Here is a 13,458-nt window from a genome sequence, read left to right on the forward strand (position 1 = left end):
TGCACCACCAGAAAAGAATGATGGGAAGTAGAATTTCTGAATCCTTGGGTGTCTAAAAGGGTTTTAATTTTGCCCATCTACTTTTTCAGTAGTTTTGCTAGGTGCAAAATGGTTTTTACTCAGGATGTAAAAAGAAGCCATGTTGGGTTGAGGTCACATGCCAGTAGGATGCTGTTTTTCCCTCCTTTTTTGGTTATCTGGAAACTTTAGGATCATCTCTCTACCTTGTGTTCTGAAATACCATGAGCTGTGTTTGGTTGGTGTGGGTCTTTGTTGAGTTAGTTAACAAATAAATGAACATCTGCTCAGCACTCACCATGCCATTTTAAGTGGAAAAGGTATATCTTTATCTCCGGAAATTTTTGCTCTATTATTCTTGGTAAATACCTCTACCATTCACCAAGTTGCTCATCCCTGAAACCTTGGAATCAATAACTTTAGACCCTCCCTTTATCACCCACCACATTTAGTCCTATTAATTCTGCCTTCTAAATCCATTTCAGATTGGTCTCGTTGTTTCTATCTGCATTGTTGCCTCCCTGGTGTAAGTCACTGTGATCTCATTTGGACTGACACAGTAGCCTCCCAACTTCCCAATTTTCTCCCCCTACCTGCATTCTTTTGCCACTCTGCACCCAAAACATCTTGCTAAATCTCAAATCCAGTTGTATCACTCTCCTACTTAAAACTGTCTAGGGGCTTCCCATTGTTCTTAAGGTAAAGTCCAGTACCACTGACATGATCTATGTAGCCTACATGACCTGGCCTTTCTGCCAAGCCTTGGATCTTAGCTTCTCCCACACTCACTCTACTCAAGCCACATAGTCCCTTTAGATCCTCAGCCACACCATGAGCCTCCCTGACCTAGGGCATTTTCACAAGAGATTTCTTTGATCTGAAATATTTCCCCCCAATGATTCGAGAGTCCAGGACCTGCTCATCCTGTGGGTACCAGCCTCTCCTGACCTTCTCCCTGTAAGACCATTGGTTCCCTCTTATACATGTATGTGCCTCAGAGCATTCCATATACTTCTAATTAAATACTTCTTTCATAATTTAACTTATACTTGCATACCTGCTTGTCACTAAGGTCCTTCAGGTCAAGGACCGTGTCCTTATCATTTTTTTAATCAGTACCCAGAAGCATAACTAGCAGAGAAAAGGTGCTCAGGAAATATTTGTTGAGTGAATTAACAAATGAACATCTTAAAAATTGTCGTAGCTGAGTTTTTCCTGATTTTCACCCTTTTATAGAGTTCTATATTCCTCCCATCTTCCAAAGGTTTTATTCCTTTCATGTTAGCAAAATCTAGTTCCCTCATTTTGATTCAGTGTCTTCCTTTTTGGAAGCTTTCATATACACTGTTTATGAGCAATTTCCTGCTGTTCTTTGCCAATTGACCTCCATCTATTCCATCATGTACTTTAAGGCTTTCTGTCATTTCAGGGATGCTGACCCTTCCCTGATCTATATTGGTTATTTGTCTCTGAATACATTATTAATCTTAACACATATTTCCTTACCAAAGGCAATATGGCTGTTCATCAACTACAGATTACTTAGGCACCTGTGCCTCCTTTTCTCCCTTCCCTTCCTTCTTGCCTTCTTGATGGCTTGATTTATTTTCTAATTTGCCCATTTAGAACATATACTCTGGTGACAGCCATGCTTTCTGCATCTTGAATCAAATCAGATTGCCTGATGGGCTCCTCTTCTCAAGTCTGGAATCTACATGACTGACTCACACTTTCCCCTCTCTCCCAAGCACCAACTTATTAACTAAAATTACTGTCTCTATGCTTGGGCAGAGTCTGTGTATCAGGCAGTTCACTGTTTTACTCCACGTAGACTCTTACAAAGCGTGGCTGTCCCATTTTTTAGTTTGTGATTTATGTTAACCCCTTCATTTCTTTATCCTTAATTTTCAACATGCAGTTCTTAATATTGAGTAGGGTTTTAAAACCTGAGAGTCAGAAGTACCTGGGTGGGTCAGTCGGTTAAGCACCTGACTTGATATCAGGTCAGGTCTTGATCTCAGGGTTGTGAGTTCGAGCCCCGTGATGGAATCTAAGCTGGGCGTGGAGCCAAATGAATGAATGAATCAACCTATCTACCTACCTGCGAGTCAAATGAAAGATTTGTTGCTTCATCTTCATTCCACCAACACCCCCCAACCCAGATGCAGTGAACCCACAAAGTTCTGTCTAAGATCCTAGGAGTTCTCTAGTCCTTAAAGCTCATCCACTGACCCTTGATCAAGAATCTCTGCTTTTCTGGCACCTTTGTGTCTCTTAGTCTCCTTCAGGATTTCCCTTCTTCAACAATTTTGGAGGAGGAGGAGGAGAAGGCAGGGAGCAAGAGGAAGCTCCATCCACTCTCCTTGGCTTCTGTTTTAACACAAAACCTAGCACCATCCACCCCCTCCCCACACTTTCCATCTTCCCTTCTCAGATTAATCCCTTTAAGTGCTTTAATGTAGCCCTCCTTCTCTCTTTCCTCATCACCTCCTTCCTGAATGAGCCATACTCCCTTATTTGCACATTTATTCTCGTCTTTGCTTCTTTTAAAAGCAATCATCCATTTTTTTCCCAATCACCCATAATACCTGCTTCCTAGGGCTCCTGTAGGATAGAAATGAAGTCTCGGACGTGAAAAGGCTTTGAAATGTTAAAAGTACAGTAGAATTGTGTGGCATTCGAAAGAAGATGATAATTCCTCTGATCTTTGAGGGCAGTTCAGCTTACTCCTTTTTTTATGTCCTTTCGAAGCACAGCTTCATCCTTGGCCTTCCCAAACCAGGACTCCCCTTTCCACCCAAACTCACAGGGATCTTCTCTGGTCTTTCACTTGACTCTAGCCTGATCTTGCTCTGTCTCTTTCTTCCTTTGTTCAGTTATCTGGCTTTAACAAATAATTCTGTCATTTCCATGTTGTGATCAAGAAGAAGCCATATCTACCACCTTTGCCTTCCACTCCTTCCTTTTTCTCTCTCCAAAGTACTGGTCAGGACTATGAGCTCACTTAAGTTTCTTTTAAAGATTATTTCCTTATTCATTCATTCATTCATTCATTCACTCATGAGAGACATAGAGAGAGAGGCAGAGACACAGACAGAGGGAGAAGCAGGCTCCCTGGGCCCGATGCAGGATTCAATCCCAGGACCCTGGGATCACAACCTAGCCAAAAGCAGACGCTCAACCACTGAGCCACCCAGATGCCCCACTCACTTAGATTTTTTTTTTGCAAACCTGCTACCCGGTGTGTCCAAAGGAACAGTTTTCAATTTAGTGTTCCTGTGGTCAGATTATCAACACTTTGCATGCAGCCTCTTTCTCATTGTTCCTGGTCCTATTCTCTGTTCTTCAACAGTCCATTGGATCTTGGTTAGGTTTGGAGAAAGTGCAGTCTTGGTGAACAGCTTCAAGATTGGTGTGAAATATTACTTTTCCTATTGGGAGAGACTCATTTGTTCATGTGCCAGGGAGTGGGAGAGTGAATAAGGAGATAAAGGTTGATGATACAAGAGAGATGGGATTTAGGGAACAGAAGAGTGAAAGGCAGAGGGAGGACACCTCTTCCATTGAGATGAGGATGTGCAGGCATGCAGATAAAATGGTAAGGAATTGAAGGGGTTCCCGCTTCATGGCATATGTTTCCCAAGGAGTGAAGAAAGCTGCTGGGAGTAAGTAGGGTGGGACCTCCTGAGAAATTTAAAAGAAGAAGGGAATGGGCAGTACAGCCAACTTCTGGGCATACGGAAAGATTGCCAAACAGCGCTGAGGGTGCGAATCATGAACTTGGGGTGGTTCCAATTCACTGAATGTTTCTTTCCCATCCTCTCTTGTTAATTCATCCAAGATGGAGACTTCAGCAAACGTTGGGTGGTGCAGAAGTAGAAAGGGCCCCGGAGTTGAGGATTTTGTAAGATCAGCATTAAGATTAAGGATTCTTGAATCCATATTAAAATAAGAAAGAAGTAAAAGTGAAGATTAGAAAAAATAGAAGAGCCAATGGACTGGACATTTCACAGGTAGAATAACAGGTAAGGAGCGAGAAACAGAGTGAACAGCCTGGAAAGTAGAAAGGGATAGGAGTAGATGTGAATGAAGAATGCGTCTGACGGGGGACAGTTCTCCATGATAGTGAAGTCCTGGTGCAGCCACAGGGAATGGGTAACAGAGTGAATAGAGTTCAGTTCTTTGAAGATGATGAAGCATGAGGCTGGAGGTTGCCTGAGTCCTCCATTGTGACATTGAGGTTTACCTGAAAAATGATGAAATGGGACGTACGCAAGATTTTGAACCCAGTTCCATAGAGCCTAATAGAAATGAATCTCACTGGGAAGTTGGTGGAAGGCAGAGAACCTAGAAGTTAGTAGATAATATAGCCAGGTGGCACATGCTTTAAAAGAAAAGGGGGTTTCAGACAGGGATGGGAAGAAATAACCTGCAAGTGGCAAGAGTCAGCTAGAAAAACATTCCCCTTCCCCCCAGCCCCACAGGTACGTGGAGTTCGGGAGAGGGCCACGGAAGGTGCCATGTCCTTAGAGACAGGAGGTCAAGGAAGCATACTTGGGAGGTGTGGAAGGAGGTTTACAATGGGCACCATGCTGGTGGTGGAGAGTGGGAAAGAAGATCAGAAAAGGAAAGATGAGTTAAAGGTAGCGGGAGTGGGGGGCATGGAAGCCAGGGTGCAAAACAGCATGAAGGTGAGAACCCAAGAGGACGTGGCTGGTGAGAGGGGCTCGCTGATGACCTGGCAGGGCATCCCGAGAACCTCAGGGTTGAAATGGAAGGACCCCACAAGGTTGCCCTGGCACATCACAGGGCTGAGCGTTCAGTCCTTGTAAGTCCCATCAACACTTCCCCTTTCTCAACATCTCCACGTCAGCCTCATCATCAGCCTAGACTAGACTAGACCTCAAGCCTAGACTAATGCAAGCTGATCCCAGCCTGAGCAAGCCAGACTCTGCCCCGGACAGTCTTTGCAGTCCCAGTTTGCAAACTAATCTTCAGTGAGCCCTCTTCTCCTGCATCTCGCCGACAAAGAAAAGAAATCGGCTCTTTTGTGGGTAGGAACCTCACTGAGAGTATCTAATAATCCTGGCAGCATTTATCCTGGTATTTTCTCTGGAATAAGTTGTTTATATTGCAGTTTCCAAAGCTGACATCAGATCTATTGCCAGTAAGGATTTATAGTTTAATAAGGGTGTTTCTTGGGTTCATCTCAATTGAATCTCTAATAACTCTTCCTCGCTACAAAAAGTCATCTCACTTTGTCTTATACAGAGTTGCAAAGGATACTCTGTACCTTTTCTTGTGTTTAAAAGAAATATCCAGTATTGACAGCTTTGTTTCAATTTTCTTGCACAGGTATCGAATTGCATTTTCAATTTCAGTTCCTGTGAAAAGAAACGTTTAAGGACATATTTTTTATCTTTTTTCTATCCTTCTATTTCTTCTCTTTTCCCTCCTGTACTTTATTTTCCTAGAGAAAAATTGCTCGACGATTCCTTCATGGTAGCATACACTTTTATGATCCTTTGTCTAAAGAATAATATGTAACTTCTCTAAACTTTATTGTAAGGGGCTCATAGCTGATGTCCAAGGAGGGCTGGTCTCTATATTAAGGTTAATTGCATTGGGTAAAGTTTTTCCTGGGCATGCAGAACACCCAGTGAGATGGTTGTGATGTGTGTTGCTGTAGCAGCTCCCTTGCTGCATCCCCAATACCAGCCACCCCTCCCAGGATGCAGAACATCTACACCTGAACAGCCAAGCCCTTTCTTGTCTTACCTTCTGCTTCTCTTTGCTCCCACTCATGCATAATGGTGAGATAAAACATCTCTGTTTGTTGGGAAAAATAGAGGGTGGGGGGTAATAAGAGTCCAGGAAGCCAGAACTACCTGAGTCCTGCCTCTACCAACCACACCTCCCAGTAGAGTTTGGGGGGTACAATACATATTCAGAGGACAAAACAAGTCAGAAAGAACCAAACCCACATGCTTGCTCATCTGGGGGCCATCTCGGCCTCTAGGGTAGTGGGCCGATGCCCAGGCTTCAGATGGAAGCTGCACAGAAGGGCATCAGCACTTGTGCTCATCCTTGGGGATTTAGTGAGGGAGGAGGGTTGAAGCCCAAACGAGTGCCTCCTTTGGTTTGGGAGCACAAAGCTGGAAGATGTATCCCCCACCCCACAACATACTCCTGAAAGGAAGAGGGTTCACGTGCGCAGCTCGGGGGTGGGTTCAGGTACACCTGTGTTGGAGGATGATGTGGAGACGGGCATCTCCTTATGAGCACAGGCCAACACAGATCGTGGACACGAGAGGTAATAAGGACAACTCCATACCCCTTTCAGGTAAAAAGCTCGGATACACCTTCAACAACAGGAACTTCCACAACGTGTCTCTGGGACAAGGACAGGAGGTAGTGGCGGAGGCTGCGCTGGACCTGGCTGCTAAGAAGGGTCACTGGGTTATTCTGCAGGTACGGCCCCCTCTGCCCTGATCGGGGTCACACCCATCTGGACCTCACATAACCATCGCAGGGCTCCTCCGTCCTCTCTTCCCCTCTCCTTCCTGTCCTTCCACACCCTTGCCCGTCTCCCTGCATGATCTCTCCTTCCCTCTTCCATGGTCCTCACATCCTCAACCCTCCCCACGACTCCTCGCCCCTTGCAGGCCTCTGCCACTCTCTCTAGTTTAATAGCTCCACTGACATTCCTGTTGGGCACCTGCTCAGGGAGGGGGTATCCAGCTGAAGACCTCGGAAGCTGGGTCTTGTTCACGGGCTGACCTCTTCCCACACGTAGCACAGAACCTCCCACTGCTGTGCCCTTCTGCTGTCCTCTGCGTTCTCCATTACACGCATGACTACAACAGCACACATGTCACTGGTAACTTCACTGACCACCCCATGTCCCTGCTTTATGTGACTTGCAGGGGAGCTGGGGCTGGGGCAAAGCAAGTGGCCCACGTCTCTTTTCCTCTAAATGGCCTACAGCAACCTCCGTTAGGGTGCCCTGGCTGTGCTGCAGTGACTTAGGTTATGACTGTGTCCTTTGCTACGTTTCCTTAAGGAGAGACCTGCTCCTTAGTCCCCTTCCCGCACCCAGCACACCACCTACACCACGAACAGAGTAAACACCCAACAAAAGCCTGCTGGGGAACAGAATCGATGAAGAAATCAATGCAAGGAAAAACAAACAAAGCAAGAAAGGTCACTCCCATCCCATCCCGGTTTTTGATTACCTAGAACTTCGTCTGTATCCCAGCCAGTCACTGGGCCACATCTGAGAACAGCCACCCAGGGTTTGGGACCTTCGTCCTCCATTTTCCTGTCATTCTCTCGAACCTACCTTTTCCCGGGACTCTTTTTCCAGAAACGCAAGAGAAGAGATAGCACCACCCCGCTAACAGAGCCCTGACTTTCCAGGCAGCCCACTGAAGACGTGGCTCCCACAGAGTGATTATAAATGAATTCCTTAACAAATGTTCATTTCAACAGCCACTCCTAACGCTTACATAGCATTTTACAGTCTGCAAAGCCCTTGCAAATCCATTACCTTTGGTTATTTGCAGCAACCCCGTGAAATAAGTATGGCCAATATTACTTTTATTTCTCCTTTTATAGAAGAGAAAGCAGCAAGCACCCAGAGACCAGATTGCTGTGGCCAAGTACTGTGCTCAGTGCTGATCAGTGTACTTAAGGCTCTGTGAGCAGGCTTCCTCAAAGATTTATCGAGGAGCTTTTTATCTGTCCATCATAATGAAACATATGGCAAAAGAAGCAGTCCTTGCCAAAGTGAATGGTGCATTCTACAGAGTATTGTTGAGAAATAAATGTAGGTTTGGACAGAGAGACAGATAGATAGGAATCACGGGGAGGTTGGGGTGTGGGGAAATGGGCTCAGAGACGAGACAGAGGTACCTGGGCTTGGAGTAGGAAGCCTTCCCAGTGTCTGAGCAGTAATGCCTCCGTTTGTTGTAGGAAGATAAGTTTGGCAACAATGAACAGAATGGTTTGGAGAGAGGACTCAAGAGAGCCAGCTAGAAGTTTAAATCAGTGCTTGTCAAATTTCAACACACATATAAATCACTGAAGGATCCTATTAAAATGCACTGAATCAGGAAATCTGGGTAGGGTCAAAGAGTCTGCATCTCTAAACTGGGCCCAGGTAGTCCCCACATTGCTGGTCCACGGGCCCCAGTTTTGAGTATCCAGGGTTCCGTCATCCAGGCATGGGGATCTGGATTTGGGGTGTCTGCATGGTGTGTTTGACTCTTCAAGTATGGCCCACACACCAGCATCTTGGACAGTGCCTGGGACTTGTTAAAAATGCAGATTCTTAGGCCCCACCCTAGACCCAGGAATCTTTGTTTTAAGAAGCCCTACAGGAGTCAAGTGTAACAACTGTGTGCTCGAGAGACTTGGGAGAACAAGAGATAGGGTCCAACCGCAAGATACTGGCAGGTCTCATCACTGGTTACCCAAAGGTACCTGCTGTGATGAGCTTTATTTGAAGAGAAGGCCACGTCCCTCCTGCAGCTACCTTGCTGAAACTGTCTGCCACTAACGAAACTAAGTAGATGCCTGCACTGGGGGGGTCTTCCTTCCCACTAGAACATCCACCTGGTGGCCAAGTGGCTCGGCACTCTGGAGAAGAAGCTGGCAGAGCACAGTGAGAACAGCCACCCAGAACTGAGGGTCTTCATAAGTGCGGAGCCTGCGCCCTCCCCTGAGGGCCACATCATCCCACAGGGCATCCTGGAGAACTCCATTAAGATCACCAACGAGCCCCCCACAGGCATGCATGCCAACCTGCACAAGGCCCTGGACAACTTCACTCAGGTACAGCCCTGGGAGGGAGGGAAGAAGAGCACTGCCCCTCACAATTAGCTGACCCAACTGGGTAGAAGTGCATCCAACCACAAGGGGGGAGGGGGATGAGCTGCAGCACAATGTGTCCCCTTTGTGACTGACCTCTTCCCACTGCCCTCTAAGTACAGCCCAGCTGTCAGTTCTTGGGTACACCCGGGGGAGCCAAGCCTAGGGTTTGTCTTCGACAAGAGGTGTGGGGAAATGTTGCACAAGTCTACTGCTCAGGGAGAGTCCGTGATGGAGAGGATGCATTGCTGTAAATCTACCTGGTGTGATACACTAGCCACACGCTTACTGGCCAAGCATGTTGTCTTCAAGCAGGGGGTTGACTCTCATGTTCAGAGGAGACCTGCTGCCATCTGCATGCATCTTGAGTGTCCAGGGTTCAGATAACCCAGGTGTCAGAAGTGGGATCTGGACATGGAACGTAACCACATGATAGGATCTTAAATTGTGGTTCCCTGGAATAGCAGCAGCAGCAGCAGGACCTGGAAACTTGTTAGAAATGCAAGTTCTCAGGCCCTGCTCTAGGCCTACTGAATCAGAAACCCAGGAATCTGTGTTCTAACAAGCCCTCTGGGGGATTCCATTGTACTGTCAACTCTGAGAACACTAAGCTGCAACCTGCCTATTGCAACATGGAGTAGAAAGTAGGCTTTCTTATCCAGGGGCCTTTTTTTTTTCCTTTCCTTTAAAATTATTTTCCTAAGTAGGCCTTCACTAAGCTCCTAAGTACTCTGTACCAGCAGTCAAAACGTCTAAATTTTCTATGTTTTATTTTCCACATAGGAGAAATAATACCTTCTTAGTTCTGAAATCTACAGCCTTCTGTCCAGAAGGCAGTAGCTGGTTCCAAGCAAACCCATTTTTCTGCCCTGAAAAGGCACTGGCTGCCCAACAGTGTGAACGCACATCATGCCACTGAACTGTACAGTTAAAAATGCTTAATAAGATAAATTTTCGTTGTGTACTCTACCAGGAATTTTTTTAATTCATAATTGAAAAGTAAAAGGCACTGGAAGGTACCTCTGTGGTCCAGTATGTTAAGTGTCTGCCTTTGGCTCAGGTCATGATCTCAGGGTCCTGGGATCGAGCCCTGTGTCAGGCTCCCTGCTTGGTGGAGTCCGCTTTTCCCTCTCCCTCTGCCCCTCTCCCCTGTTCATGCCTTCTTTGTCAAATAAATAAAATCTTAAAAAAAAAAAAAAAAGGCACTGGGATTCAGTCTTCTAGCTCTATCAAAGGACACAATGAAGAGACCACTCTCAGATCCTTGAAGGTCTTGAACAGATCAAGGGAGAAGGGCAGCAGATGTCTCTGATGCTGTGTCTCCTAGTAATTAATATTACAATATTATGCCTCAGTAGGATTATTATCATCTATAGCCACCTTCTGGCTTCAACTTCTCAGCCTCTTGTTCGTGGGTTTCTGTCCCTTGCAAGCCCTTTGTCCCTGATAACCAGGGAAACACATCCCAAGGGATGCAGGCTTTTTCTGGTTATGCCAGCCCTACCACACTTGGGTTTTGGGCCATTTATAGCCATCTTCAGTAACTCATTCTGAGAAAGAGAGATAGATTTATGAGTATATTCATTGCTCACATGTGTTTTAATTGTTCCATTCTGCTTTTACAACTGCCCTAGAACAGAGGCCAGATTAATACCTCCTATTATTCACTCTCTTCCTTCAGAGTCCTATTTTATCCATTTAAGGGACAAATGGCAGAACTGAGCTCTTTTATCCCCACTGGCCTTGCTGTTTTGGGATGAATATTTTATTCTGATTTTGTCTGAGTGGGCCACTGTCAACCAGGCTCCGCATCTTGATGTATGACTCATTGTCTTGGTACTTAGAGGTATTTTTCATCAAGGCCCAATTTTTTCAAATAAGTCAAAAGTAACAAAAGGGGGACACCTGGGGGGCCCAGTTGATTAAGCATCTGCCTTTGGCTCAGGTCATGATCCTGGGGTCCTGCTTTGCAGGGAGTCTGCTTCTCCCTTTCCTTCTGCCTGCTGCACTCCCTGTTCGTGCTCACTTTCTCTCTCTCTCTCTCTCTCTCTCTCTCTCTCTCTCTCTCTCTCTCCTCTCTCCCCTCTCCCCTCTCCCCTCTCCTCTCTCCTCTCTTTCTCTACCCGCCACCCCCAAATAAATAAAATCTTTAAATAAAAAGTATCTCTCTCATAAAAAAAGGAAGTCACAAAGGAAGCAAAGGTAGCATCCTGTCTGTAGAGAACAGCTCCACCCAGAAAGCAATTAAGTTGTCACCTGCACCAGGCAGTGACTCTGTCTTCTGTACCACCTCTGACCTTTCACATCCATAGCTTTGTGCCAAAAATGGTACCCAACAAAGGCACAGGGTGACTCTAATATATCTAGAGAGAGATAGAGACCATCCTGGGGTTCATTATGGAAAAAAATAAGATCTACTAAAAGTTTAACTGGTCCTGTTCTCCTCTGCTTTTCCTGCCCATATGAGCAAAGTCTAAGGACCAATTCTCAGATAAAATGCCAGGACTCAACCCAATCTGATTCACGTGAGCTTTCTGAGTGCTCCTCTCAGGCTCTGTTGCAACATCTTGTTCCTTTCTGATCAAAAAGGGTCTAACTCAGAGGAAATTATTGTTAACTCCAGGCAATCTAGAGATTCTTGTCCTACCACCCCTTCAAAATGCAGGCTTTCCCCCTCTGCCACATTATCACCACCATCCCCCTTTAAATCTGCCACATACAAGCCCATTGCCTTCCTCTGCACTCTCTCACTTTCCATTTCTTCCTTCTGGCTTTTCTTTAATCCCTCTTGATGAGACCCACTTTTTCCCTTGCCTTACATGCTACAGCCAGGACCTCTCTGCACTCTTGTTCCTGCAGCCACATGGCCAGTCACCCCTGTGTAAGTTTAGTGGAGCAGTTGGCACGGTGAAGGGCACAGTATTCCTCCTCCTCTCATGGCTCTGATGCTCATCTTCTTCCTGGCTCACACATTGATTACACCCACTCTGGTCCATGATGGGCAAGAAAAGCATGGTGTGGCAGGAAGGGGCGAAATCAGAAATAATGCTGTAGGGGTCCCCACCCACACCTCAGCACAAAATGACACTCATGACAGATGCGACTCTCATGACCCACAACCGTGTTTTCCATTAGTTCTGCTTGGGAACTTAGTTGGCATGTTCATGGGTACAAACATTAACTGCAAACCAAACCCTGTAATAACCTGAATCTAAACCTTAACTCAGATTCTAAACTAGAACGCAACCCCTCTGCCAGGTCCCCACAAACCCTAAGCCCATGCCTACCCACAATGCAATCTATAGTCCTATTGCAGCTTAAAACCTAACCAGGATATAACTTCCAGGCACCATAACCCACACCCTGGTCCACACTGCATAACAGCAGATCTGTGCTAACATTGGAGGCAACACTTTCTTTTCAGGACACGCTGGAGATGTGTTCCCGGGAGATGGAGTTTAAGAGCATCCTCTTTGCTCTTTGTTACTTTCACGGGGTGGTGGCAGAGAGACGGAAGTTTGGGCCACAAGGATGGAATCGTTCTTACCCCTTCAACACTGGGGACCTCACCATCTCTGTGAATGTGCTCTACAACTTCCTAGAGGCCAACACAAAGGTAGAGTTTCCTGCCAGCACAGCGGAGGGAAGGCAGGGGGAGGGGGAGGATAGGCCAGGAGGGATGATGATGTAGCATCAGCACAGGGAGAAGAGGCACACGCTGGGGATAGTCTACACCCTCTCCAAGAACAGGAAGGAAAGGCCAGCCCAGGACCAGCATGAGGCCAATAAGAACACCATGGTGAGGTTAGGGCCAAGAAAGTTCAGCAAAGCAAACCAGTGACTCATGACTGGTGTGAGTCCATCCCTTGAGTCTTTGTCCCAGAAGCCACCAGATCACCCCTGTGTACTTGAAGCATTATAGGGCATTGTGGATTGGTAGAAGAGGCCCTATGCTCACCTGATACCAGTTCCCAGTTTACTTAGCCAAGAACACAGAACTTCTCTTGGAGCACACAGCTCCTCACATAGCCATGATCTGACCAAAGTTGAAGAAGCCAAATTATTCCTACACCTTATCTCCCTCATTCTCTGTCTGATACGTGCATTTCAAAGAAAACTTAGATTAACAACCCACGCTCTTCCATTTATGGGAATGTTTAGACCATCCAGGCTCTTTTAGTTCATAGACCAAATATAGCATCAGCAAGGCCCCCTCCTCTTCCTGGTGGGAAACATGAATCAGGCCCAGATGCCTAAGTCATCGCTCTGCCTCCAGTTCTAGGGTCCTGGGAAGCTCACCCCCATAACACCACCTCTTCATTTTCTGCCCTGAGTCAAGGCTTTCCCCAAGAGGTTCCCCTCCTAACTTCAGTATCTTGACTTTACATGCTCTATTTAATTCACTTTGAGCTTTGGAAGGAGACCATAAATTCACATGGTAAGTAATGGTAGGAATCAGAAAAGTACCCTAGTCCTTACTTTGTTCAATTTGACATTGACCCATGGAAAGGACTAAGGACTTGTCAGTAGAGTCTGACTTCATTGCCAAAGCTAATGACCATGAAAGAG

General features: G+C 46.2%; 1 protein-coding gene across 2 annotated transcripts in view; it reads left to right on the forward strand.

Moving 5' to 3' along the window:
• DNAH9 (dynein axonemal heavy chain 9) overlaps window positions 1-13,458 on the forward strand; it is a 329,643-nt gene that overhangs the window by 276,403 nt on the left and 39,782 nt on the right. For both annotated transcript variants that reach the window (XM_025428358.3, XM_049110232.1), the window contains 3 exons: window positions 6,362-6,489; window positions 8,626-8,853; window positions 12,314-12,505. In XM_025428358.3, the coding sequence (XP_025284143.2) occupies window positions 6,362-6,489; window positions 8,626-8,853; window positions 12,314-12,505 (548 nt within the window). The remainder of the gene's footprint in view (window positions 1-6,361; window positions 6,490-8,625; window positions 8,854-12,313; window positions 12,506-13,458) is intronic.

This window comes from Canis lupus, chromosome 5 (genome assembly GCF_003254725.2).
Source record: "Canis lupus dingo isolate Sandy chromosome 5, ASM325472v2, whole genome shotgun sequence".
Taxonomy (NCBI): domain Eukaryota; kingdom Metazoa; phylum Chordata; class Mammalia; order Carnivora; family Canidae; genus Canis; species Canis lupus.